General features: G+C 40.5%; 1 protein-coding gene across 3 annotated transcripts; it reads left to right on the top strand.

The window, feature by feature from the left end:
• Positions 1–27: 27 nt before the first annotated feature.
• On the top strand, positions 28–27,743 carry LOC109643617 (nucleoprotein TPR-like). Of its 3 annotated transcripts, none has more exons than XM_020108786.2 (55): positions 28–317; positions 1,141–1,245; positions 1,469–1,533; positions 2,584–2,674; positions 2,797–2,900; positions 3,044–3,208; positions 4,087–4,179; positions 4,272–4,352; positions 4,474–4,561; positions 4,669–4,806; positions 5,200–5,294; positions 6,025–6,222; positions 6,356–6,463; positions 6,633–6,856; positions 7,973–8,136; positions 8,243–8,367; positions 8,504–8,652; positions 8,831–8,993; positions 9,376–9,510; positions 10,552–10,692; positions 10,818–11,022; positions 11,502–11,701; positions 12,106–12,246; positions 13,035–13,151; positions 13,358–13,561; positions 13,801–13,976; positions 14,170–14,317; positions 14,620–14,757; positions 15,238–15,369; positions 15,461–15,591; positions 15,834–16,044; positions 16,140–16,289; positions 16,850–16,963; positions 17,181–17,285; positions 17,433–17,624; positions 18,264–18,302; positions 18,590–18,766; positions 19,799–19,910; positions 20,030–20,223; positions 20,625–20,695; positions 20,784–20,983; positions 21,150–21,344; positions 21,580–21,710; positions 22,682–22,756; positions 22,933–23,160; positions 23,249–23,447; positions 23,533–23,726; positions 24,316–24,387; positions 24,505–24,596; positions 25,177–25,289; positions 25,515–25,613; positions 25,700–25,841; positions 26,119–26,216; positions 26,778–26,894; positions 27,063–27,743. In XM_020108786.2, the coding sequence occupies exons 1-55, from the start codon at positions 167–169 to the stop codon at positions 27,116–27,118; spliced, it is 7,551 nt and encodes a 2,516-aa protein (XP_019964345.2). In that variant the 5' UTR covers positions 28–166; the 3' UTR covers positions 27,119–27,743. The 3 variants fall into 3 exon arrangements, with proteins under 3 accessions (XP_019964345.2, XP_019964359.2, XP_019964353.2); XM_020108800.2 differs by having other exon boundaries at positions 29–317; positions 4,669–4,794; XM_020108794.2 differs by having other exon boundaries at positions 29–317; positions 21,583–21,710.
• Positions 27,744–27,990: the final 247 nt, after the last annotated feature.

Genomic DNA, 27,990 nt, shown 5'->3' with positions numbered 1-27,990 from the left:
CTTATTTTGAAAAGCTTGGAGCGCACATCCGGTCTTCCTGTTCGAGCAGCTTGACGCTCGCGCGTTGTCACCGGGTAATCGGGGACAGGACAGACACAGCACCGCGTTTATTCCACCGGAGTTTGGTGTCGGTTCTCTGTTGGGTTCGTCGGGGCCACAGGTGGAGATGGCGGCCGTGCTGCTGCAGGTCCTGGAGCGGACGGAGCTAAACAAACTCCCGAAAGGCGCCCAGAACAAGCTGGAGAAGTTTGTGACGGAGCTGCAGAATGCTAACGAGGCGCTGAAGACGCTGCACGAGCGCTTCAAAGCAGACAGTGGTGGGTGGCTGTGCTTTTTAAAAAAAGAGTTTACTCAACAGCAGCATAAACTACAAACTGCAAACTGACTGGAAGTTCTTGTCTAAGCTCATACATGTTGTTTTGTGTTTCTCAGAGCTAATAGTAGGCGGCTAACTTTAGCCATGATGTTGTGCTAACTGGGGAAAGAGAGTTATGCCGACTGTTTTTGAATTTCACATTTCATTCAAAACACTACCGACTTGTGTGTTGGTGTTTTTATATGTGCTAACAATAAAGTCTGGTTGAATGGTTCTTCAACACAAGCAGCTCTCATGGGTTCACAGTTACGAGTTCTGACTGAAACGTGGTCAGTGTAATCTGTGCTCCGTTATGTATCACAGCACACTTCCCCTGGTTTGGCTGAGGAGAAACATTACTAACCATTCACAGCCTGCAGCTGCCTCTAGATGAGATCTGAATGTGTATTAAATGTTTGTCAGTGTCATATATGAAATAGAAGTGCCAGTTTACAAAACTGATTCATACAGTGCATATATATATGTGCAGCACTTCACACATCACTAATTCACTGCCAGCAAAACTGTCAGGGACCATATGGGATTCAGTGTCTTGCCCAAGGACACTTAGGCACATGGAAGGGTGGAGACTGATATTGAACTGCCGCCCCCTTGGTTAGTGGATGGCCCACTGTATCTCCTGAACCACAGCTGCCTGCACCACTTAATTCTGCAACTCTTTGCAAATTGTGGTCTTTCAATGGACAGTAGTTAGAAACAGTGTTAAGCTTAATTTATATTCTGCATACTCATGTATTCCCATTTAATGTCCTCCACACCTACAGAGCAGCAGTACTTTGACATCGAGAAGAGACTGTTGGAGAGCCAGGAACAGATCCTGTCAGCCACCAGAGACTTGCAGACCCTGAAGGAGGAAAATAAAAAACTCAGTGAGTTATCACACGCATATGATTTACAAACCTTAAATCTTTTTTCCAATTTGATTGAATGTCTGTGCCATTTATTGTCAAACCCAATGTAGGACATTCAAAGGGAGAGCAATGTTATCTTCTTGTTTTCATTTAATCTCTAACCATAAAGTTTAACAAACTTAGACTTGTGCTCTCTCCTTTTTCTTCTGTGTCTGACTGACTCAATGTTTCTCCTGTACAGATGAAGAGTTGAGTACTCTGAAAGGAATAGAGGGAGAGACCTTTCAGGATAAAACACCACAGCAGGTAAACATATGCCAACACCTCACCAGAAAGTGTCAGTGATGTTCTGTTGTATTCAGTTCACTTCTATTCAAAACTTAATTGTTCATCCAAGGGGCAGATCAAGGCGAGCAGGAGAATCGAAAGTGCACAAACAGTTAATCCAGTCACATAAAGACAAGACAAAATACTGACAAATCTAACTACAAGCATATTTAGAAAATGCAATAAGATAAAATATAAAACAAATAAGTCAATATAATGCTTACATCATGTTAACCTGCAAATGCATTCATTAAAGGTTTAGTGTGTAGGATTTAGGGTGATCAAGTGGTGAAGTTGCATGTTGCAGCTGAATACCCCTCACCTCACCCTCCCCTTTCAAGCATGAAGGAGAATCTTGTGGTAGTAGTCATAAAAACTCAAAAGGTGTTTAATTGTCCGGTCTGGGCTACTGTAAAAAACATAGCGGCCTCCGTAGAGAGGAACCAAAATGAACCCTGTTTTTTTTGGCTGTGATGGTGCTTATGGAATACATCACTTCAAAGTACTAGTTTAACATTTTTCTCTTGACCACTTTGCACAGACCTTTGTCTCGAAAATAACTTTTGTTATTAATAAATAAATGTGTACATGTTGAACTTTATAACATTTTTAAATTAGTGAGTAGAGTAAAAGTAAAAGTTTGTCTAAAACAGAATTGGGATGTTGGGAGTGAAGAAAGGTAATTTAATGATTTCAGTGAATGGTTTGGATTAGTGGCATTTTATATTCTAAACTCAAATAATCTGTCTTGTGGCATTTTTGTATGTTTAAAGAGGAAATGATGAACAAATACCTATAATATTTTCATTTTTCCCACCAAATGACCTGTTGATAGCTGTTCTGAAATGTAGGCAGTGTTGTATGATGCAGGAAACCAAAATTAACACCTTTCCCACAAATTCTGTCAACTTTGTTTTTATAGTGAGATAGTAACTGACAGTAATGGGTCTTAACACTTAATACACAAATGAGAGATTTCAGTTTAACAAAAATCTTAGAACTAAAATGTGTGTGTCTGTGTGGCTACAGCAAACAAAGACCAAGTATGAGATTGAGGCAGAGAAGAGGGAGCTGGCGAGGTTGCTGGAGAAGAGAACACAGGAGGTGGAGAACCTTACACGTAAGATATCTGGACCCCCACACACTCAAAAAATGATATATTTACATAAAAACACATTTTCTCTTCAGGCATTTTAGTAAATTTTTGTGAACTATGTGTGTGAACATGTGTGTGTTTTGCAGACGATGTGAATCGTCTAAACGAGAAGCTGACTGAGACAAACAAAGTGAGGATGGAGCTGCAGTTGAAACTGGATGATATACAATCATCTGAGACGTCGGTACAGGTACATAAAGGATATCACTGAAACCACCACAGTCCTGTATTAAAGTTCACATGGGACTCAGCTTAAAATGCAGTTTTCTCCAATTACCCCTACATAAAATCTTAGATTGTAAAAAAAAGTCTCACCAATGTTGTGTGTTGCAGCATCGGGAGAAGCGTATGGAGCAGGAGAAAGAATTACTGGAGAAGAAAATTGAGTGGTCAACTGCAGAGCTGAAGACCAAGACCGAAGAACTGCTCAACACCAACAGAGACAAAGGCAAAGAGATACTAGAGCTTCAGAGTAGTCTGAAGAACACCAAGGAGCAGGTAACGCACAATAACAATACACATCCAGAGTGAAAATTCATAAACTAAGCAGCTGCAGCTCTCATTTACCTCAGATCCTACTGACCTGCATGCTGCTACTGCCTTAGGAGGTAGAGCAGATTGTCCACTAGCCAGAAGGTCGGCTGTTTGATCCCCCATTCACTTGCCACTTGAGCGCTTTGAGTAACAATGTAAATACAGATTTACCATCATCCTTCCATATATCAGCATGCAGCTCTATAGAACCTTTAGTGGCTTAAAAAACATGATTGATTTATACTCACTTTGGAAAGTAATTCTCACAACTCAAGGATAGGTAAAGCAAACAAGATGCACCAAAGCAGCTGATCGAAATACTAAAATGAGAAATTTCAGTTTTTGATTTCTGTAAAAACAAATTTGCCAAAACATTTGTCATCCTTTTATAGCTTTAATATGGCTAGATACTGGTGTGTGCATTCACAGTGAGATAGCAAGTGTTGGCTCACCATCCTGAGTCACAACAGGGGGTCTGTATAGACTAATTAATAACATGACATTTTACGGGACTGTCATTACTCAAGGTGGATCATATAACCAGTTACTCTCCACCTAACTTTTAATTAGATCTTTTTTTGCATGTAGTTAAAAACCAAATTTCCACAAAGCTGACATTTAACAAATCATTCAGGCCAAAGTGAACCACTTACAACAAGTTACCACGACATACACAGAACATTCAGCACAGTATCATGTCTAATCTGCTTCTGTGTTCTTCTGTGGGTTCTGTTTCAATACTATTTTTGGGAACCATTTACACTTACTCTCGAATAAAAAACTAAACAGACATGATATCTTATCCAGCTGATATCATCTGTAATAGCGTTTCTCTTTAACAGGTGACCGCACTGGAAAGTCAGCTCATGTCTCTGAAGCAAACCAGTGAGAGCCAAAGTAAAAGAGCTGATGACCTCAACAACAAACTCAAACAGGTAAAGTAAATGTAGCAGTGTTTTCTCCACCCAGGAAGTTCATGTTATTTCATGTTGTTTGTTGAGAATATGGTCTACGTGTGTCTCTTCAGGCTAAAGATGAGCAGAGTGCCATGGAGGAGAAATACCGCAATGAGCTCAATGCTCATGTCAAGTTGTCTTCACTGTACAAGGTGGGAGTCACTGCAGTGTTGCATAATTAAATATATTTTCTAAAAGTAAAACAGGACATTTTAGTATGAGGCAGAATCTTTCCAGTGTACTGTCATGTGACACTTCTGGTTCTCCCTATAGGGGGCAGCAACAGATATGGAGACAAAAAACCAAGAACTTAACAGAGCTGTGGAAGAGCTCAGCAAAGTTGTTAAAGAAACCGGGGAGGGTAAGACTCTTGGTTTTTGTCTCCCAAATATGTTAAATATGTGCATGTCCATTTAATATCAAGGAGTGATTTGTCCCGTTTTTTTCCTGGGTATGTTGTCTTTGCAGTCAATAAGACTCTGGAGAAGAAGGTGTTTGAAGGAGCAGAACTGAAGACACGACTTGAGGCAGAGCTGAGGGAAAAAATCAAGAAAATGGAAAAAGAGCTGGAAAATGCCACAGTGAAGGCTTCTGGTAAACACTGCTGTAAGACCTCGCTCACTCTCTTCCTCTCTCTCTCTCTCTCTCTCACACACGCTGGAATTGTTGTTGTATATGGTCAATCGACAGTTGTTGGGCTGACAATGACTGATTGGAATATTTTAGCATATCACCCAACCCTAGTAGCCACAGAACAAAATCATCTCCAAAGTAACTCCTTACACACACACATACACACACACACACACACACACACACACTAGGTTTCCCCACTAATCGTGTCTCCTGATTATCTTTAGTTGACGTCATAATCGTAATGTTTTACCATATTTTAGATTAGTTTCATACCTCGATGTATTGAGGCTTTCTGCTGTGTGGAGATGACTTTGTTGTTTGTCCCTACCACCTTTGTTTAAGATTATGTGTGTTGGGCTCTAGGTGTTCCCTCTCTGACTGAGGAGCAGCTGGACCACATGTGTCCGTCAGCAGCTGCCATTGCTGCGATTGTAAAGCCTGGCATGAAATTCTTTGACGTGAGTAGATTGGGATTAATTACATCACTGATATGGTTCATATTAAGTTCACAATGTCAATATGAATATTGTCAAGATTATGATATATAGCAGTATATGTTCAGTGCAAGGAACCACATTTTACTGTTATACAATACAGGAAACAATAACACTTATTAACCAACTGTTAATTTGCAATAAATATTAGTAATTTAAGTTACACAAGTTACTATATTACTAAAAGTCAAATTATATTATTGACTTATTGTTCATCTCCAACTATAAAGTGTGGAGAGTACTTTTTAATCTTTAGTAGCCCTATGGATTTTTTTCGATAAGTGCCTCACAAAGCCCAAAAAAAATATAATACTACAGCAGAGGTGTGAAAGTGAATAAAACCAGAAATAAAAAGTCAGGTCTCGAAAGGAAAAGGGACCAGAAAATATAGATGGATTAAAATGATATGCCAGTAAAATAACTTTCTCTTCAAATATTCACAAAGCTAAATTTGTATTTTAGTAAGAAACAATAATGTGTTTTTTGTTTCCAACAAAACTCCACAAGACACATTCAACACCATAGATTTAAAGTTTAGGGGAACAGGTTTTAAAGTGTAAAATATGTTGTTCAACATCCTGCACATGTCCTTCACGATCAACTAAAGTAACTGTAGTCTACCTAATGCATCATTTTGCCTTTTACAGATCAGCACAGACATTGTTAACCCTTCGTCCTCTGTTTTTGCGTTTAGCTGTATAATGCCTATGCAGAGTGTCAGACGCAGCTTCAGCTTGAGAAACAGGAGACCAGGAGAGTGAGCCGAGTGCTGGATGAGATCATCCAGGAAGTGGAGTCCAAAGCGCCTGTACTGAAACGTCAGAGACAGGAGTATGAGAGCATGCAAAGGTCCATGGCTTCCCTGTGCAACAAACTGGAACAGGCTCGAATGGTGTGTGATAATATACGTTTCTCTGTTTGTGTCTCCACTATGAATTTATTTTGGACTTTTTTGCAATACATGTATTCACCCAAACTTGTTCTCTTATGTAACACTTGCATGTTGTGTACCACCTTTTAATCAGGAAATCCATGGTTTGCAAAAAGAGAAAGAAGAGACCAAGCAGCGCTGTGAGGCGTTGGAGAGAGAAAAACTGAGGGTAGAGAGACAATTAGATGACACATCTACACAGGTAAACACCAGTACATCGAACTATACATTGCATTTAATCATCTCCATCTGATCAAGTTTTCTTAACCATTATGTGAAAAGGGGTTGATATGATATGATGATAAAAAGTAGAATAAAAGTAAATTATTATCTATATATTATTATCATTCATTAATCTATCCCTGTGCAAGGTGTGTGTTCTTCTGGCGGAGCTTGAGGAAGCCAAGGGTAATCGGGTGATCAAGAATGACAGCAGCTCCGCCGACATTTCCAGCACTTCTGAAGGCATAAGCCCACGCCAGGTGTCTTTCCGCAGTGTTGAGGAGATGCAAAAGCAGAACCAGAGCCTGCTGGGAAGGCTGAGGGAGCTGGAGCAGGAAAAGGAAAGACAGCAGAGCCGTGTGACTTCAGCACGGTAAGAAGTTGTTGGTTCAGCCAGTCTTACTTATTCAGTACTGTGCTGTGTATACAAACAGCGTGTACGCACAAATCTGTGTTTAAGCAGTGCTAACAAGTATTTGACCCACGAATCTGGAATTCATCAATATGTTCTTACCTAAATTTGCCTTTTAACTAAATGCATAGTATATTAAAAATATATAATATATATAATATAAAAAAAGATAACAACAACAAAATTTTGACCATGCATTGACCATAGTATTAAATAACCATGAAATTGATGCCCTTTCATCCTCATCATCTGTATAAATGAGGGAGTAGATTAGAGAGAGATGGGGTGGTGGCGACAGGAGGGGGGGAAAGAGAGCTCAAGAACATCATACATGAACTGTATAAGTCTGATTATTGTAATGGAAGTAATTACAAGTCGCAAGTTGGAAATGCTATCCTGTAAAAAATACATTTTGATCAGTGATTTAAAGATCGGTATTGAGTTTGCGAGCCTAAACTCGTCCAGCAGGGAGTTCCAGAGCCTCGGTGCCCTGACAGATAGATCATTGTAACCCAGTTATAAAGGGTTAAATATAAATTAAGGATTATTTATATTTCATCAAAGAAGTGAGAGGTCAGCTGATCCAGTCCTGCCTCTAACTCAGAGTTAGTAAAGCTTTATATGTGATATATTTTTTTAATAATTAATATCTGGATTTCTCAAGTATGCATACGCACACACTCAGGGGTGAAAGCATACTGTATAATTGATCAATTCGCCAACCACCATTAAAACTCAAAGGAGAATAACTGGTTTTATTGACCAATGAGGTCACAGGCTCCACGGATAAAGAAGTCACCATTCCTTCATGTTCACTGAGATAGCGTATTTGGTGCAAAGATGAGAGAGCACAGAACTTATAACTTTGAGTGAAGTGTAAATCAACTGATACTCATGTGACTATTTTCTACCACTACAAATTCTACTGTCACAGGTTTGTTTTAACATCTTCATACTTTTCATCCTCCACATGTACACAAACTCCCACACCATTTTATTTGTATAATAGATCAAGAATACCTAAGGTGTATGAAAATGTGTTTTAGACATAAGCTCTATTTCTATGGTTCTACACAGTGTGTCTGAATTGGAGGCCAGTGTGGATAAACTCCAGAAGGAGGTGGAGCAGCTGAAAGAGCAGAGGAACCAGCAGAAACAGCTGGCCGACTCCAACGCCAGACAGAGAGACATGTACAAGGCCCTGTTGACTCACAGCACTGGCTTTAGCCTGCCTCCTCAAGGTTACAATGAAATTCTCACATAAATGAGCCTCTATCGTGAACTTCGGTGAACAGTTTGGCCAAAGTCCTTCACAGAATGAGACACCATTTCAATGTGTGTCTACAGGTCTTGAGTCTTCACCCCAGCCCGCACATGTTCGTCCTTCAGCCCCAGGAACTCGCTCTACTCCACAACGAGCTGCTGCTGTCGAGGCAGCACAGAGTACTCAGGCTAAAGCTGCTTTAAAACAGGTACATTCATACACACACAGACTCCAAGCTGCATATCTCATCATCTTTGCTATGAAAAAGGGGGAAAGCCTTTAAAAGTTAAAAAAAGGAAATGTATAAAGCTGTTGTGATTGAGTGTTTATTTGCACACTTCCAGCTCAACGATGCCTTCAGTCTGTATAAAAAAGAGAAGGCAGAGAACGACAGGATGCTGAATGAAACAAACGACAGACTGCAGAGACAGATAACAGAACTCAGCTCCAGTCACGCCAAGCTGACTTCTCAACTGGAGTTCAGCAACAAGAGGTGTGTTAAATAAATCTTGTGATACTGTGGCTCATCCTTGTGTTGTGTGTTCGATTCTGCCTTGTTGTCTTTTTGTTCAGGAATGCTTTCTTATGCTAACTACCACCCACTGCTGCTGTATCTCCCTCATGAAATCATTTTTACTGTGTGTGCCTATTTTATGTGTCCTTGTTGTCAGGTATGAGATTCTCCAGGAGACTGTATCAGCTTACCGCAGAGAGATCTCTGCCCTTCAGGACAGGAACCAAAAAATGTCTGCTACAGCCCAACGACACGAGCATATCATCCACACAATGACCCAGGATCTGCGGGAGGCTAATGAAAAACTGGCACTGGAAGAGGTGAGGAAGTTATGTAACGGGAAGAACAAAGGCAAAGATTGCAGGACAAAACAAAAATATATTGAGTCTGCTGGATTCAATAGAGGTGAAATGTGAAATCATACTGTATGAGTGTATGTTAATCACGTTTGCAGTAATTCAAGATGGGACAGAATTCACAATGTTTGCGGGAATATACGGTTTTGCAAGTCGTATAATGTGAACTTGGCTTTAGCAGTTTTTCCCCGAATGTATATGATGGAAATTTGTTTCGCATATATATATATTTCTGAAAACCCACTGCCCAAACGTGTATGCTTCTTTCACTGTGAGCAGGCAGTCTGTCATTTTTATGTTAGTTTGTTTTTTTCCTATTCGTTCACAACCCTTTCTGTTTTTGTAGGTGCGCGTAGCGAACGTGACCAAAGAGAGAGACATGTTAAGACAAGCAGAGAGTCGACTGAGTCGAGAGAAGGAAGCCATAGTGGCTGAGCAACGTAACCAGAACCTACTGCTCACCAACCTCAAGACTATACAGGTACATATACACTCATAGGACCTGTCCCAGTTACTAACCCTTAATTATACCCCTAGATATGAAAGTGCTCCTTTCTGGGTGGTGTACCTTCCAAACAGAGGGGTAGGGTTAGAAAATCTTCCACTAGGAGTTGGGACACCACTCTCTACGTCATCAGCAGACAACCAACATTATTACAGACAATATCAACTAACATTATTATATTAACAACCACTATCAACCAAAATTATAATAGCGGCAAATCTGACCACTTTGCAGAACAGATGGGACAGATTGATCTATTGATTAATGCACAGTCAGTGTGTCTACATCTGCTTTTTCCATGTAACATGAGTCCTGTCCATAGAAACACCTGTACCACTGTGAAAATATAATATGAGCAAGGAAGTTTGTAAAAATTGAGGCTTGGCAATTTTTTGAGAAATGGGACAACACTACCCTTTCACGGCCATGCACAAAACAAAGGGGTAGGGCCAAGTGGTAGAGCTAAGAGGTAAAATTCATCAGCCCATACTGACAGTCTTTTTACTCTCAGTCGATTAAATCTCACTTTTCCCCCTTATAAAACAAGAGAAATATCATATACACTTTTTCTTCTTTTATGATCTGTATCTTTATTATTATAATTTTTCAGATTGTTTGAGTTTCATATTGTTTTGTGTATTATTTAAAAAGCACTTTACCATTGAAATGTGCCATACAAATTAAGTATTAATTATTGTTATTATGAGGCAAAATCATAACAGCCAGAGTCCTGCTCAAATTCAGTAGCATTACAGTAATTATCAATTAAAATTTTCACTGGCAGAAAGTGTCATGAAGTTTCTATTTATCATCAACTCTTTATATCGCAGATACACTCATATCTATCAATAACTAAAATTCTCCCACGTTCAAAGGTGTTGTCTCATTGTATCCACATTGATACAGCTAAGAGAGTGGCTCATTTTATTACCCTTAGAAGTTATCACACCAGATGAGCCTTTAATTCATATTTTTCTCATGATTCCTCACATTTTGCCTGCCTTCGCATTTGTCCAGTTGACTATGGAGCGAACAGAGACAGAGACCCGCCAGCGACTGAACAACAAGATCGAGCATCTGGAGGCAGAGCTGGTTTCCATGAAGAGCAGGATGGACCAGGAAGTCGCACAGAGACATTCCCTCGGACGCACTATGGATGTATGTAGAGTAAATATGTTTACTGCTTGAGTATTTATATATACAGCCAAATAAGTGCTGTTTGACACTGCATGCAGTCTGTCTTGTCATAACTCTTTTTCCTCTGTCACCTCTGCCTCCTGCAGGCTCAGCTGTTAGAAGCCAAGAAGCAGCTTGAGACCCAGAACATCCTGCAGCAGAGAACCAGGGAGTTGTTGCGGAGCTCTGAACAGCAGGTGGCAGCACTGAAAGCACAGCTGGCTTCTGCTTCATCCTCTGAGGCTGTTACCAGCTCCAGCAACACCACCACCACAGCTACCCGAGCTGCACCCCTCAGAGCTCCACTGAGAGGTGAACAGCTGCTTGACAAAATGTTGACAATCAATACTCTCTTTTTTTTAACCAAACTTCAGCAGCTGTCCTTTGACAGGGATCAGTCTGATCTCAGTTATGTTGCATCACAATGCATTTATTCCTTTGTGCCCACAAAAATTGAAGATCAGCTAGAATTAATAAAGTAATTCAACAATCTTGCATTCAAAAGATTCCCCCGTATCATCATATCCACCTGCCGCCCCGTCACTTTGACCTATATATACATATTACCGCATACCCCATGTCCTATCTTACTATGACCACAATACTTAACAAAAGGGCAGCAGGGAGAGACATTAATATTAATTACTATTATTCTAAATTATATTTGTAATTTGTTGAATTGAACAATTATTTATCATTTTAAATAACAGAAAATGTATAGATAGTTACTATGACTATGAGTATTAATAGCCTTAATTTTAAATGTTTCTTTTCTCACTGTTAACTCTTAGTACGCCCTCAAGCTCCAGCAGCCTCCCAGCAGCCTCCCAGCCAATCCGAGCAAGAGATTGCAGAGGTGAAAGGTCTTCTCCGTACTGCTGAGGAACAGAACAGTGAACTGGCAGAGCAGCTGAAGAACGCCAATACTACTGTGGAGCAGTACAGAGCTGTGGTACTGACCCTGGAAGACAGTCTGAAGAAGGAAAAGGAGGTAGGAACTGCCACTAATAGACACCTGTCCACACACATCAGAGTGCCATTCTCAAAAAAAGCTTTTATTTTATTTTTAAATATTTTGCTACAAACTGTCAAAAGACTTGGAATTTTTAGGATGAAAAGTATTTTGAGCTGATGCCTTGATTCATATGAAATTGCATGGAACTAAAGGGTTTATTTTATATGTAAAATCCCAATGTCTGCCTTAGTTTAGTTGAGATTATCAATAAACTTCAGTATTCACAGTCAATTAAATGTGACATATTCAACTAAGTCATCGATACTGCAGCTGACAGTAGTGTGCACCAGGCAGTTACCCAAACAAGAACTTTAAAGAGCATTACATTTCAAAAAGATCTGCAGATTCCCTGTGTAAACTGATTTTTCTCACCTCTTCAGTCCCGCTCCCCCCTGGAGATGCGACTGAAGGAGTCGGAGGAGGTGCAGAAGCAGCTGGAGAAGAGGATTGTAGAGGTGGAGAAGATGAAGCAGCGGGAGCAGGATGAGGGGAGGAAAGCTGTGGATGCGGTGGAGAAAGAAGTACGCCTGTTCACACACTCACAAATGTCCTTATGAATCTTTGTGAATTTAGACTGTATATTATGTTGTCACTTTCTTTTACAAATGTTCATTTTGACTTAACTACCCCGGCCTCACCGAAATACCACACCTAGATGTTCATTTAGCATTAAAAAAAATTCTGGAGAGATACATTGAAAGCCACTACAATCAATATTTTAATATGTTTAGATATGGACAATTCTAGTAAAATGCATCTTCCTATCAGAACTCAATTCCACGCTCTACACGCATATTTACACATACGTCATTTGTGTTAGCTAAGACCAAACAATATAGTTTTGAGCCATTCTCTGTTAAGAAATGTGTCTGATGTCCCTTTTTGTTTGTGTCTGTGTTGAGAGAGAGAGGAGTAAGGAGGTGCTGAATGATTCTCGAGCAGCTGCAAGATTTCACCAATTTAAGAAAAGTATCAGTCATGGTGTCGTGGTCAGTGTTGGTGTTTTGTCGATGGCCTCAAACAAATCACTGTATGGGCACAGATATGAGTAAAAATGGATTCAGTTCATAGTGAGACTGTAGCGGGTTCAGAGGGCATCAGCTGAGTAGGCTGTCCTTCATATGTGAACATGGACGCATTCGCAGTCCCACTGCTCAAAGAATGTGGACACATGGCCCATACCACCTTCAAAAATGCTCTTACGTGATTGTATCACACCTGTACTTTGAGCTGTCCGCTTGTGATCGGAAGTACCAGGTGTGTACAGGGCGAGAGTGTTTATAGATTTATTCCGTGCTGTCTTGTCCAGGTGTGTGAGCTGCAGCGCAGTCTGAAGACCAGTCAGACAGAACAGCAGGAGGCGCTGGAGAGAGCAGCTGCTTCTCTGACACTGGAGCAGAAGGCCACACAAGAGAGTCTGCTGCAGGTTTATGAACACACACACACACACACACACACACACACACACACACACACACACACACACCTGACCTTAGTTTTTAACAGTGCATCATACTTGACAAGGCTGTGTTAACATTTACAAATCAAACACACTCTTTTTTTTCATTACAGATCTCTTCTCACTGACCTTGACTCTCTCTCTAACTCAGCTGTCCTCTGTCCTTCTCTCAGACTAAGCTTGCTAGTGAGGCGCAGTCTAAGTATGAGCGGGAGTTGATGCTTCATGCTGCTGATGTGGAGGCTCTGCAGGAGCTCAAGAAAAAAGTTCAACAAGACATGGCACAGAAGAGGGAGTTAGAGGAGCAAATAAACAAGACATCCTCCCTCCTGCAGGAGAAAACTGCTGCATGGAACACACTGGAGAAACAGCTGAAGGTATGTGGACGAACCCAAGAGAGTGGAGCAAAAAAAGATGTACAGACATCCCTGCGTCCAATCACAATGCTATTAATCAACCATATCCAGTAAATTCAATTGTATAGACTTAAACCTTTTTAATTAAAACAAGTTCTTTATAAATTCTGTTAGTGAATGGGATTAATATAAGAACATTCATAATTTAGAAAATTTTGTTTGTAATCGAATTCTTATTCTAACCTCTGACTGTTCTTCAGGAGGACCTGTCTAATCAGAGTCGGCGCTGTGAGGAGCTAGGGAAGCAGAATGCTCTCTTGCACCAGCAGATGGATGACATGGCCTCCAGGAGTCGCCAGCAGCAGCAGCAGCACCAGCTTGACCTGTCATTTAATGAGGAAGGAAAGACCACTGAACAGATTCTAGAAATACTCAGGTGATACTGCAACACCACAAGCGACTGTGTGTTCTCATTAACACCAAAGGGCTTGAGATTGTTGACCCAAATATCATGGAACTTTGCAAAAATGAAGGCAAAATAACAAAACCCTTACTCTCCATTGGGATCATTACAGCTTCTATTCAATGACGTATGTGGGACTGAGTTAAAACTTGTGCTTGTCATGTAGGTTTGTGCGGCAGGAGAAACAGATAGCTGTGGCTCGATGTGAGGTGTCGGAGGGAGAAACTCTTCGTTACAAACAGCGAGTGGAACACCAAGACAGAGAACTAAAGGAGCTACAAGACACCCTGAATGCTGAGAGGCAGAAAATGCAGGTAGGGAATGAAAGGATGGAGGGATAGAGGACCCGAGGAAGTGTGAAAGGGAAATTAAGATGTGGCATCTGACACCTGATGTACCTGGAATTTGTTGGGCTTGTTTAAAGTTTAGAGGACTTTCTCATCTTGTATACAGAAGTTTACAACCTTGTTAAGTAAGACAAAGGTTATAGTCATAATCTTTACATTTATGTCAATCTTTCCACTATTCACTGCGTGACTATAGAGAAACTGTCCCTGTTTTAAGCTGTAAAGGAGGAAATATTGTGGATTATAATTGGTCTGCTTTTGGTCCTCAGGCTACAGCTAAGACTCTGGTCCAGCAAGAAGAGCAACTGAAGAAGATGAACACTATCAGTGCTCTACAAGAAAGCAACAAGATGCTGAAAATGAACAGAGACAAGCTGCAACAGGAGCTGCAACAAGCACAGGCTAAAGTATGATCCATGTTGTTGCATGTCATGGTTTGTTCTGTGTCCCTAAAGTAGAATTCAGACAGTGTTCAGTTGACTTTTTTTGGTGTCATACCTTTATAGATAGTTATATTTCTTAAACACAAACTAAGAGCTTAGATCAATGCATAGTCTTTTATTCAGTTTCTGTAGATACCATCTCTAGAGTCACTACAAGATCCTGAGTCACAAAAGTCCCTGTAATCTGCAGCAGGTGACCATAAACTGTTGCTTTTCGTGTCATTATTTACACGGCTATAGTTAATCAAGATGGCTCAATTAGAAGATGGTTGCTCATTAAAACAACCTTATTGTAATAACACGGTTGTCAACAAGTTAAAATGTTATACATCACGCATCTGAAAGTTGTTCTGTCTTGTATCCATGCTTATCTACACACCACCACCTCTGCCAGTGAGGCAAACTGCAGCTGCTTTCACAGAATCTCTCTTTTCTGTCTGTCAGGTGACAAAGCTGCAGTCAGACATCAGTCCACTGCACAACTCTATGTCTCTGCTGTCAAAAAAAAATGGCTCCTTGCAGGCTGATAAGAGGCTTCTGGAAGAAGACCTCAAACACTGGAAGGCCAAAGCACAGGTAACTTGTGTGTGTGTCTGCCTGTCTGTGTGTGTGTCTTTGTGTGTTGTGAAACTGTTTGACTTACACTTGACTGCGTGTCCCTCTGCAGCTGCTGGCCAGCCAACGGAAAGATGGAGATGTGGAGGAGAAACAAAAACTGACCAATGAGAGAGAAGCTCAGCAGAGACGCATCGCACAGCTCGCTGAAGAGATGGCCAAGCTGAAGACTGAACTGGCCAGGTGAAACATACACATTAGCCCAGATCCAACCTAAAGCTTTTGATAATAAAGGGGAACCAATCACCATTCACCTATTTTGAACTGCATGACTTACAGCGAAATTTATCTGGTTGTCACAATAACTCGAAAATGTATAGGAATAGCTCTGGAAGTACATTGATACGTGGATTGTGGGAATGTGAAAAGCCTTTACAAATGCATCCTAAGGTGTAACCTAACCCTAAGTATTATGTGGGAATCAGATCCAGTGCCAGCAGTAACTCAGCTCAGTCTCAGCTGCAAGGCCTCAGAGACTCTATGGCCCAACAGATATCAGAGAAAGAAAGTCTGAAGAAAGAAGCGGAAACAAAAAAAAATGAGATCCTGGAGAAGAACAAAACCATAACCCAGGTGAAGAAGATCGGACGACGCTACAAGATGCAGTATGATGAGCTCAAAATCCAGCATGACAAGGTTGGACTATGATTTGGATCAAGGCTCTAGTAAACAGCCAAATGAGAATGGACTTGAATAAGAAAACTGAAATTCTTTCCACTTGTGTGTTCCAGCTGGTTGCAGAAACAGCATCTAAAGCAGGGAGCGAGGCAGCTCCTAGTCAAGAGGTGCAGCAGGAGCTGGCTAAAGCCCAGGAGGAGCTCAACAAGGCCAGAGAGGAGCTAAAAACACTGAAAGAAGATGTGCAGAAGAAACAGGAAGAGGTAAGCAGCAATAAACCTTTTTAGCCTAACATAGAATTATAGAGCACGCTGGTCTTTTTTTTTTGCAGATGTATCGGTAGTCATTGTTACCGGTGTTATATGGTTTTACGTGATGTCACAGTTTCATTTTTTTTTTTATCAACATAAAACCTACTTCACAGCGCCCACATCCATCAAATAATGCAATTTCCTTGTTAAAATACAATCAAGGCCATTTTATAATTCAGTTCTAAGATAAGTCGTGAGAGAAAAATGGTAAAATCATGGCATGCAAAAAACAATAGATACTGTACTTATGATCTGACACAGATTAACAAAGGTTTTAAATGATCCAACTAGCAGACTGACATTAATGTACCCATTAGTTGGTGTTTTAGTTAATGTGCTCATAAAATTGTTAAATATGCAAAGCCAAAATATAGTATTTTACATCGAAAAAAAATTTATTTCTGTGGTTTGCTTACATACATACATACATACATACATACATACATGGCTTCAGTTCTTTAAAGTTTAAACCAGAGTATAGGTTAAGTCCAAAAAACACTTTGTGTCTCCAGACCCACAAGGCCCTGCAAGAGCTGGAGGAGGCACAGAAGGAAAACCAGAAGACCAAGGAAAAGTCCCAGGAGGTTCAAAACCAGACGACAAAGATCCAGAACCAACTCACACAGGTACTGTCTATTTGATTTTGTCAAGTTGTGACCGATACGTTGTTTAGTGTATCTTGACACCAGTGGAGAAGCTTTACTTGAAAATAGAAAAATAGAGACTGACTGAGAGCACATGGGGAATAAGGAATTAGGTATTAGGTAGCTTTTCAAGTCAAGTCACTTTCTGAGATTTATAAATTAAAAAAGACTGGAATTATTTTTGTCACCGCTTTTATAGGTGCAGTCCCAGTTGTCGCAGACCCAGTCTCAACTGCAGCAGAATCAGAACCAGCTGACCCAGAGTCAGAAAGAGCTTCAACAAGCCAAGACCCACAGCCAGCAGGTGAGCAGCATAGCCATCTTGTGATTGCATCTTGTAAAATTATACACACTTTTATTGTTGATTCTTGTTGACATGAATGCCTGTAACTCCAGAACTAAAAGTAAAACACCCAGTAATAATAAGCCTTACTGTCTTTTAAAATCACAGGTACAAAACCAGTTAAAATCAGCTCAAACTCAAGCTCAGGCCCGTCAGAGGGAGCTCCAGCAGGTGAAAGAAGCACTCCAGCAGAGCCTCTCTGGTCAGAAAGAGCTACAACAGACTCATCAAACCAATCAACACAGCCACAACCAGGAAGTCAGCAATCTCAAGAACACTCTAACCCAAGCAGAGGGCAAGGTGAGAACCACTCCGTCTCTGTAATAACCCTAAAACGTATTTTGTCAATAAGACTTTAACTTTGTGTGATGAAGAGAACGCATTTTTCCTGTTTCCTGTTTTGGGTTTATCATAATCAGTTTTACCATTTTTTATTTGCAACTCAACTAGAAAAAAAATATGTTGTGTGAATCGGACAGTAGTTTGTTGTTTGGTTAATATTGTTTAGATTTTAAAGATTAAACTCTCAATGAATAAAAGCGAAAGATGTTTTTGATGTACTTTTTTTTAAACATGAAATTTAACGTCTTAAAGAAAGACTTTGATTCAAGGCCAAGTTTTCAGCAATGTTAGATGTATTTGTTTTGGCATCTTCAGATTTTGGGAGGAAGAAAACCACAGTAGACAGTTGTTTATAAATTGAGTTTCTTTAACAGCCACTTAATTACTGATGCAATTTTGTATGTTTTGTGTATCAAATACTTCCTCATTAAAAACAACACTAAAGCCTTGTTAACTGCTCTGTGACCTTATATGCTAAATGCTTACAATGGTATGGCAACACGCTGATTAGGTCAAATGTTTTCCATGTTTCATATCTAAAGTTTTAAATATATTTTATACAGTGTAATGTTTAAACTTGTGCTCACCTCTAACCAGGCGACTGAGCTCCAAGGACAGCTGGACAGTCTGCAGAAGGTTGGGAAAAACTTAAACCTTTTGTTTGTTTTAGCTAGAATGAGCAAATAATTATAATAATCCACTGTGGTGTGATGTATGATCATTTGTTAATAAGAACTTGGGCAACTCTTTATTTATTAGGTACAAGGCTTTGAGTAATGTGGATGTATATGAAATGGCTGACTTAATAGTTTAACATTGCTATTCATATAGAATATTTATACAATCTGTACTTTTCCCTCTTAATCCATTTTCTCCATATTTCTTCCTACTCCTCTATCTTCCCCTCATTCTCTTTTTACCAGACCATTGCTGAGCGTGAATCAGACATCAAGCGTCTGCAGGAGCAGCTGAATGAAGCTAACCAGGCCAATGAAGCGAGTCAAGCCACACAGGCCAAGAGTTCCCAGGCCAGTGATGCTAACGCAGCTGGTGACACTAACCAGGCTCAACAAGAGGAGGTTGCCAAACTCAGACAAGAGGTTCTTTTAAAAATGATCTTGTACTCATTTTTATCTGCTAAAGAGATTGTGGATTTAATTTGACTTCATTAACATTAAAGGTTCAGTTTGTTGAAATTAGTGAGATCTAGTGGTGAAGTTGCATGTTGCAGCTGAACACCCCTCACCTCACCCTCCCATTCCTAACATGAAAGAGAACCTGTGGTAGCTTCAGTTGTCATAAAAAGTTTGGTCTACTGTATAAAACATGGCGGCCTCCGTAGAGAGAACCCATTCCCAATGTAAACATAAAGTCTTTAAAAATAAAGGGCCCATTCTAGTGTAAATAAAACAATTCATACAATTTAGATGATCTGAAAACATTACTTTGAATTTCTGCCAATAGATCCCTTTCACCTAAATCTGTCACACTGCACCTTTAACTAAGATAGAAGCCAAGTGATTTATGGCTCTGGATTTTGAAGCAGATTGAAGTTAAGATGGTGGAAAAATAAAATGGATTAAATCTAAATACAAGGAGTTTCTTCACCTTAACGATGAAACGAAAGAAATCTGTATTTGGTGAAAAGAAGAACAGTAAAATATTGTTACCACAGTAACATCAAAAATAAATACAATATAGTCCAACTAAGCCAACCATCTCATAATGAATGTACACAATATCCAATTAAGGTCCAAGAAACATATACAAGACATGTGTAAACTTGATGAGTTGATTACATGACTAACAAAATTAATAAATAACAAATTAAAAAATATATTTCTTTAGTACTGAACCCTCGGATACACCCTGCAACACAAAGAGGAAGGAGCAAACTTGACATATAAAGTTTTGCTGACAAGTAATTTGTAAACCAGTTTACTGATAGAAAACAACAGACCAATAAGGCTTCGTGTGTATCCATAGTCTCTGACAAACTAATAAACAAATTGAATAAATAAAGACCCTAATGTATTTTTGCCGTATCAAGCCCTGATAATGTTGTTCACCACTTCGAAAGCACTTTAATAGCAGCACTGACAATGTTGTTTTTATTTCCTGCTTATTTACAGCTTTTGGAGTGTAAGAAAAGAGAGGAGCAGCTGAAACAGCAGATTTCTGATAAAGAAGAAAAGACCAAGAAGGCATTCATGGGAGCTAAGACCAAAATCAGCCAGCTCATCAGTCAGTTTCACCTGCACTTGCACAGTTATTGACTTTGAATGGAAAACATGCAGACAACAAATTAGTACAAAGAACCTAATCTGTTCCACTGGATTTGTTTCCTGTGCATCTACCTTTAGGTGCAAAAGAGCAGCTAAGTAAGGAGACAGAAGAACTGAAACAGAATAAGGAGGAGTTGGAGGGGAGAGTAAACGCCCTCAAGTCTCAGTACGAAGGACGAATTCTTCGCCTGGACAGAGAGCTGAGAGAACTGAAGGAGACACAGACACACTCTGAGCCCAGAGAGGAACCACAGGACCAGAGTGGCGCTAAGGTACATGCATCACTGTGTGCCTGTAGACATGATGGGGATGAATGTCCATGCTGTGAGGCCACTTAACTCCGTCAAAATAAGGCAAATAAGAACACACAAACCCAAGCAGTGCTCCTAGAGGAAACAAGCCAGCGCCAAAACTGTTTCTTCTTCTGTGGCTTTTTCCAGTGGTGAGATTATATTTTTTCTCAGTGGTGACACCTATCGTTAAAGAAGACTTCACAGTCACCATGCCTCAAGCGCGAATATGAAAGGGAAAGTCGTTGTGGTCACAGTTGTTGTCACAGTTGTAATTTTTTTAAATGCATGGTGCTGATGAGTAGTCATTCGAATTAGTCGTCTGTGTCATATCGGTGTTGTGGGTGTTTTTCATTGAATTACCTTCTTGTATCTGTACTTAGGTGGTTGATCAGCCGAGATCTACAGACCAGAGGCAGATATCTTTGAAGAGTCCAGCCCAAGACAGAGGAGGGTAACTAATGGAGAGACATTATATTATTATTGTATTGAACAAACACAAAAAATCAATTGTGATATTAACTTTACTGTTTCTCCATCAGCTCTAGCCTGTCTGATCCTCCCACTGCTAACATCCGCCCAACCCCAAGTACTCCATCTCCTAGCAACAAGCCCAGCCCCTCCCCTGGTAGCAAGTCCACACCCCGTGCCAGTATCCGGCCTATGGTTACCCCGGCAACCATCCCAATCCCGACACCTACCGCCACCGTCATGCCAACCACACAAACTGACAGTCAAGAGGGTGAGAGCAAGACTAGATGAAGTATAACTTTATTTGCACAGCACTTTTCAAACAAAGTTACAAAGTGCTTTACAGAACAAGATGAAATACACAGTCTCGATAAAAAACAATATCAGTTGGGAAATTACGTGTGTGATGTGACAGACTGTATTGTTTTTCTATATAGTGCTAATTAGTACAGGAGTCTCTGTACACTCCACCACCTCCAGTCTGGTGAGTGCACCCACCTCCATATCTCAGCCAACCAGCTTACAAGCCACAGCTTTTGTCCAGCCCACCCAGCAGCAGGCAGCCAGTCAGGACGCAGCGTCCAGCATGGACACAGAGCGGCCATCCACGTCCTCTTCTCTGATTGGTGCAGGTGAGCAGAACCGTATCCAAAACCCACCAGACCAAAAGTCACTGCATTAAAAATTTTAAATAGTTGAAATCTAAACTGGTATGTGGCTTTTCTGCCTCCCGCTGAATGTACTGTCCGAGTGAACGTCGAAGGCAAAGTTGTGTATCTGGCTGACTTGATATCAACTACATATATACACTGCGCTAACCGAATCCTGGTTTTATCCTCTGTGTATGTGTGTTTGGTGTGACCAAAGCAGGCTCGAAGCGTGCCAGAGAGGAGGAGGAGGAGGAGCAGGAGGAGGAAGATATGGAGAGAGGACCAGAGATTTCCCACACATCACCGACCACTAAAAAACTACGACTAAAACCATCAATAGTACTTGAGGTAAACACAAATTCAAAAAGGGGAAAGTCAACTGACTTGCATTCTCAAAACCTTCTTCATTCATGTTGAAGGCTGATAGCTTGCAGGTTGTCAACTCTTTATATGTTCTGATGCATCCTTTCTCTCTCTCTCATTTTTCACTGCAACTATAACTAAAACATTGTAAAAATTACGATAAGCAAATCAATAAAAAGGACTCCGATTGGCTGCTCTCGGAAACAACTGACTACTACTAAATACACAGAAGTTCTTCACCACAAACATTCTCCTGGTGTGATATTAGGTTGACACATGCTAAAAATAGAAACCCATGATTTCTATTGAAGGTAAGCTGTGCTCAATCTTAACATAAATGTCCACTTGGACCTCTATCCCTGTCTGCCAGCTCTCCTGTCAGATGCACAGTTCTGGGGGAGCTGAGAGGACAGAAGCTGGGGAAAAATAGTCTTTACCAGATAGTCATTTTAGAAAGTTTTAATTTAAATCCATATTTACCAGTGCACTATACATATAATTATGTCTCACACATTACTCCACATTTGAATACACACAGCAAAACTGAGAGCCTTCATCAATCAGATATACAGTAGTTCATAAGGTCACAATAAATAGACAACAGGAGATAGGTATGACTTCAACAGGCCTGACTGATGGAGTTCCACAATGATGGCTGTGCCTCAGGCAGGTTCACCAGGGCTGTTCTTACCCAGTTACTCAGTTTGTGAAAGTTATTTCAAAGAAGAGGCCTTGTGGTTTCAACCTTCTTCCATTTCACAATTATTGATACAACTGTTCTCCACTGAACCAAGCTTTGACCCACGAGCCACATTTTTATCACAGAGCTCTACAGAGTTGTTTGGACTTGTGGCTGCTTTTTTTAACAGTTTGTTTAGCAATCATCACTGTTTTTATCATTTATTTGATTTATTGCTACATGTTGAATTACAGCTGTGTAACGTTTTGTGTTTCAGATGGAAGGTGATGAGGAGATGGAAGGAGAACTGAGAGATGAGGGGGAACAACAGGATTCACCAGATGACAGTCAGGTCAGACACTAATGGATCAACAAATACACTGTTTTCCATTGCACTGTTGAGAGAGGAATGTACTGTTTAATGTAGACTTTGACGTGGATCCTCAAAAACACTGTAATGATGATGAGTTTTAATACTACGTACAGTGTTTTAAAGAACTTAATGATGGGTGTTTATTTGTTGTGCAGGAGCTTCCAGAGAGTTTCCCTGTTCTAGCTGAAGATGAGGAGGACATTGAGGAAGAAGGCGTGTCCCAGTCTGTCCCCTCTTACCAAATGTCCTCTCAGGGCTCCACTATAATCCGAGATGTCATTGTGATCGACACGGACAGTGAGAGCCGAGAGAGCAAAGAGGGGGAGGAGAAGCAGGAGGACGAAGAGGAAGAGGAAGAAGAGGAGGAAGAGGAAGGAGATGAGGTGCTGCCCTGTTTACTTACTTGCCAAAATGTTTTCATCTTGATCCACTGTCAGTAGTAAATAACCAAGCATTCTGTGGCTGCCTCAGTATAAGGAGGAAGAGGACGATGATGAAGATGAGGATGATGCTGGTGACGGTGAGATGAGGGGAGGAGATGAGAGTAATGACAGGAGCGGGGCTGAAGATGAGGGAGAGGAGGAAGATCCATCAGAAGCCACCAATGCTGAGGAGGATGTGTGTGGAGCGTCGTCAGACTCCCAGCATGCCTCTGAGCCGCCGCAGAGCAGTGAGCGCCACCTGTAGTTTGTGGATTTATTTTTATCTTCCTTAATTTTGAAGTAAGCTTATGTGAGTCTCTTGTTATCTTCCAGGTGAAGGCAGCAGCAGCGCCACATCAGAGTCTGACCTCAGAGAACCTGTACACCTCCCCCCAATCTCCTCCTCTATACCCTCACCCTCCTCCCTCACACCCCGTTTGCCACACCCCCGTAGGCCCACACACTCCCTCCCACCAAGGCTTTACATCCAACCGCCGGCTCCAGAGCTGGGACCCCCACACACACAGGTACACACGAGCACGCATAGTTTGATCTAAATACACATAATTACATTTCTTGATGCTACAGCACAAACAGACGTGATATAATAATAATTATTATAACTATAACTATATTAATATAGCACTATAACACACTAAACAAGTTAACAAAAGTTTGTTTAGTGGGTGACACTCACTAAACAAAATATATTTTTCTCTCAAATTTAAGTGTGTCTCAGTGTTTGTAGTACAGAGTGTACTGAACACACTGTGATCATCAGAGTAAATAACAGCAAAATATGGTAGCAGGTGGTAAAAGTGAAAACACATTTTAATGTATGAGGACAGGGAGGGGGTTTAGTGGCAGTGGACTAAAAAATCTCCCCACACCTTTTTTTGTGCTGTGATAGAGTGAGAGGCAGAGGCTTAAGTGGGTGTGTCGGGCCAGTAACAAACTATATTTAATCAAGATCACAAATGAAGTCAACTTTTGGATTTATTTACATCCTAAAATAAAATAAATATAAACATGTAGTCTGGGTCATTGCTCTGAAAAAAGCATGTCTTCAATAAGTTGTAGAAAATTTGATAACGATGCTGTGTCTTCATTTTTCAGAGACAGTCCTCTCAGCTGCGTAGAACATCAGTAGGACGTGGACTTCAACTCACCCCTGGAATCAGCAGTACGGTAAGAAATCCTCTGTAGGCTCAGGAATTTAATGAAATTGATTATGTTTATCTTTTTTATTACATTGTTGTACCAAATAAATATTGAAGCTGACACTTTGTGTTTATATTGTTGCAGCAACATTTCTTTGATGATGACGACAGAATGGTTCCCAGTACTCCCACTCTGGTGGTCCCACACCGCACTGATGGCTTTGCTGAGGCTATACAGTAAGATCCACACAGAGTGTGTGATTATTCAGACTGCACAGTAAAATACATAACACCTAAACATCTAATGATCGCTGAAGACCTACAATGTCAGATGAGAATGTTTACAATGGTTAACTCAGCAGGAATCCAACAACCTGCATTATATGTTTTTACTGATTATAAATCCTAGAATCCCTTCATTTTCAAAAAGAGCAAAGTGACACCCATCTAGTTTTTATAGCTTCATACATCCAAAATGTTTTGTTGATAATATATACATTAAATACTTCAGCAGTCCAAAGAATAAGAAAAAAAAATACAGACATAACAAGGTACTATATTGAACACAATATATGATCATTTCACGATTTCTGTGTGTACACTGGACAATGGTGAATAATAAAATGGTCCGTATTTATATAGCACTTTTCAAGTCTTGATGACCACTCAAAGCGCAATTCACACACACACACACACACACACACACACACACACACACACACACACACACACACACACACACACACACACACACACACACAGAACATGCAAGCAAGCTTTGTGTCACCACCCCTCTGTCTCCTGTTTATCTCCTCAGTTCCCCTCAGGTAGCTGGTCTCTCTACCAGGTTTAGATTTGGTCCTCCGGAAGACCTGCTGCCTCAGGCATCAGCGTCACACTCTGACCTCGGACAACTGGCCTCTCAAGGAGGTACGCGCTCACACACACACACACACACACACACACACACACACACACACACACACACACACACACACACACACACACACTCACACACTCACACACTCACACACACAGACACACACACACACACACACTCACAAACACACACTCACACACACAGTCACTTACATAGTACCACCTGATCTACTTTTTTGTGTTTTAATTTTTCTAACACTCACTGCTTTGTTGTAGGTTTGGGGATGTATGAGTCTCCTCTGTTCCTGGCTGCTCATGATGAAGATGGAGGAGGAAGGAGTGTCCCTACCACGCCTTTACAAGTGGCTGCACCAGGTACGACACACACACTCTTTACAATATTACAGTTCTACATAATCAGTTTCAAATATAGATGCTACATCATGTTCCCTGACTCTCAGTGACAGTCTTCACCGAGTCGCTGCCTTCAGACAGCGGTGACAACATGGCTTCGCAGTCTGTTCCCATGGTGACAGCCTCCACGGGGATGGCTTCCACTGCAGATGATGTAGATGAGGTGTTCGTGGAGCAAGAAGCCGAGGGGTGAGTAACGTGTGAGCAGTCAGGCCAGAGATGTACTTTATTAAACCATTGAGACTGACGTTATAGAATTTATCAGAAAAAATGTCTAGAAACAATGTGACAAAGGTCTGTGAGATCACTGTTTGCGAAAGTAAAAGAAAAAAAATATTCTCATGGTCAGGTGGATTACAGGTCAAATATTTAGTGCTGTCAAACTGAATTCTGAACGTTTGGTTCCAGACAATGATTCTTTTTCAGGAGGGAGTCTCATCTAATCTTGTTTGTTTGTTGTCTTTAGACCTGGTATTGAGTCGTCTTTGGAAAGCCAGACAGACGTGGAGTCAACAGGGCAGCAGAGTGATGATGCATCACTGCCATCTACCAGCCAAGACCCCGGTAAATTCTTCAGTGTCCTGCCTCTAAATTTAAAAATCAACCACTTTAATAACTTTTTTAAAGCTCTATCAATCTCTTCCTGCTTGGGAAATAATCTTCCGTGGCCATGGTCACAGGACTGTGTTGCCTTTTTCAAACTCTACCCTGTTTCCTTTAGTCTCAAAGTTCTCATGGACTTGACTGAAAAGGAGCCATTACTAATAATCCTTTTCATCATCAGTTAATCTGGATAATTTCTTAATCAATCATTTTACCCATAAAACTTCAGGAAGTAGTAAAACGTTACTGTTATCCAGTTTATTATATAACGCAAAAGTAGCCTATTATCTAACTATTATACATAAGATGTGAAATTATCTTAGACTTCATCATCCTTTTAGGTTTCTTCAGGAAGTCTTTCCATATGCAGGGATCTCGCAACACATTTCTGCACCTTGCTGACGCTCTTACACTTTCCTGCTGTTATGTTGAAAAACCTTTACTATGTTCTTATCTACAGTTTGTCTTGCTCATGCTTGTGTCATATCCAGTCTCATCTCTCATGTCCGGCTTTGTTCGCAGACAACAGCAGTGTTACTCAGCGGCGCATGATGAGCAGCCAATCCCTGATCAGCAGCCTGTCGGGCAGAGGAACCAGAGGAGGGAGGGGAGAAGCCAGGATGTTACTCAGCCGCAGAGGTAACACACTCAAGCAGTCCTGGGCGACAGAGCTAACAGATTAGACTGGAGTCACTCAGTGTGATGACGTTGTTACAGACATTGCAGGACTGATATCATGAGTAGAAATAATGTGAAATTAAATCGCTCTTCTCCATTTATTAACTGTTTTCTTCTGTTTCTTCACAGGGACTTACTCTCGGGGAGGAAGGGGAGGAGCCATGGGCAGAGGAGGCATCGCCTAATGATGATGTCAGCAGTAATGCCTCAGTCATCTCATTCGATGAGGAAATGAAAAGAAGCCTAATTTCAAGATTTATTATTTTTTGTTGATCTTAAATCATTTGCTACATTAAGAAATCTTGTGTCAGAATCAGCGATCACACTAGTACTAGACATGACAGCTTTGTATGTGTGTATGTGATTCTCTGATACGAGGTCATATTGTTAGAGAAATCCTGAGTTTTTAATTGTGTTTTGATATTTTTGATATAGTTTTTATGTGTATTCATTAACGCAGCTTTTGTCTTCTGATGTTACTTCCTGCATTTGTTCTATCAGGGCTGTTAATACACTTGTTTAAATAATAAAGTTGAATATTGAGTAATACTGGTTCAAGTCATTAGACATGAAAGAATGTGAGGATTTGCTGCTTTTATCAGTTTATACTTTTGTTAATTAATTCTCTTGGTTCTTAGACCAAAAAATATCTTTAAGATGTTTGCTTGGTTTTTGGGAAATTGTTCAATTGGAAATTTAAATAAATTGATGGAGAGCTCTGTAATGAAAAAAACCCTGGATTTAAACCCTACACATAAGAATCAAATACACTTTTTCCATAGACTTGGACAATAAAACCTGAACAAACTCTACCCATCATCTGTTTTTCCTCACGAAATGAATGAATTTTTCCCTCAACACAGGAGGGAAGACAACTTGTAAAATGTTTATTTTCCAGTAGAAGTTACTTCTTGCACTAATGAACCAAAACAGTATGACCACTCAGAGATGAAGCAAATATCTCATAACAGCCTATGTCAACGTGTAGGATTTAATGGAAGGGAGGTAAACAGTTATTTTCTGTTGTGAAGACGTATTGGAGCTGTTGATGACAAAT

This window comes from Paralichthys olivaceus, chromosome 16 (genome assembly GCF_024713975.1).
Source record: "Paralichthys olivaceus isolate ysfri-2021 chromosome 16, ASM2471397v2, whole genome shotgun sequence".
In the NCBI taxonomy this organism is placed as follows: Eukaryota; Metazoa; Chordata; class Actinopteri; order Pleuronectiformes; family Paralichthyidae; genus Paralichthys; species Paralichthys olivaceus.
Note: the sequence above shows the minus strand (reverse complement) of the source record. Positions and strands in the feature narration are given on the sequence as shown.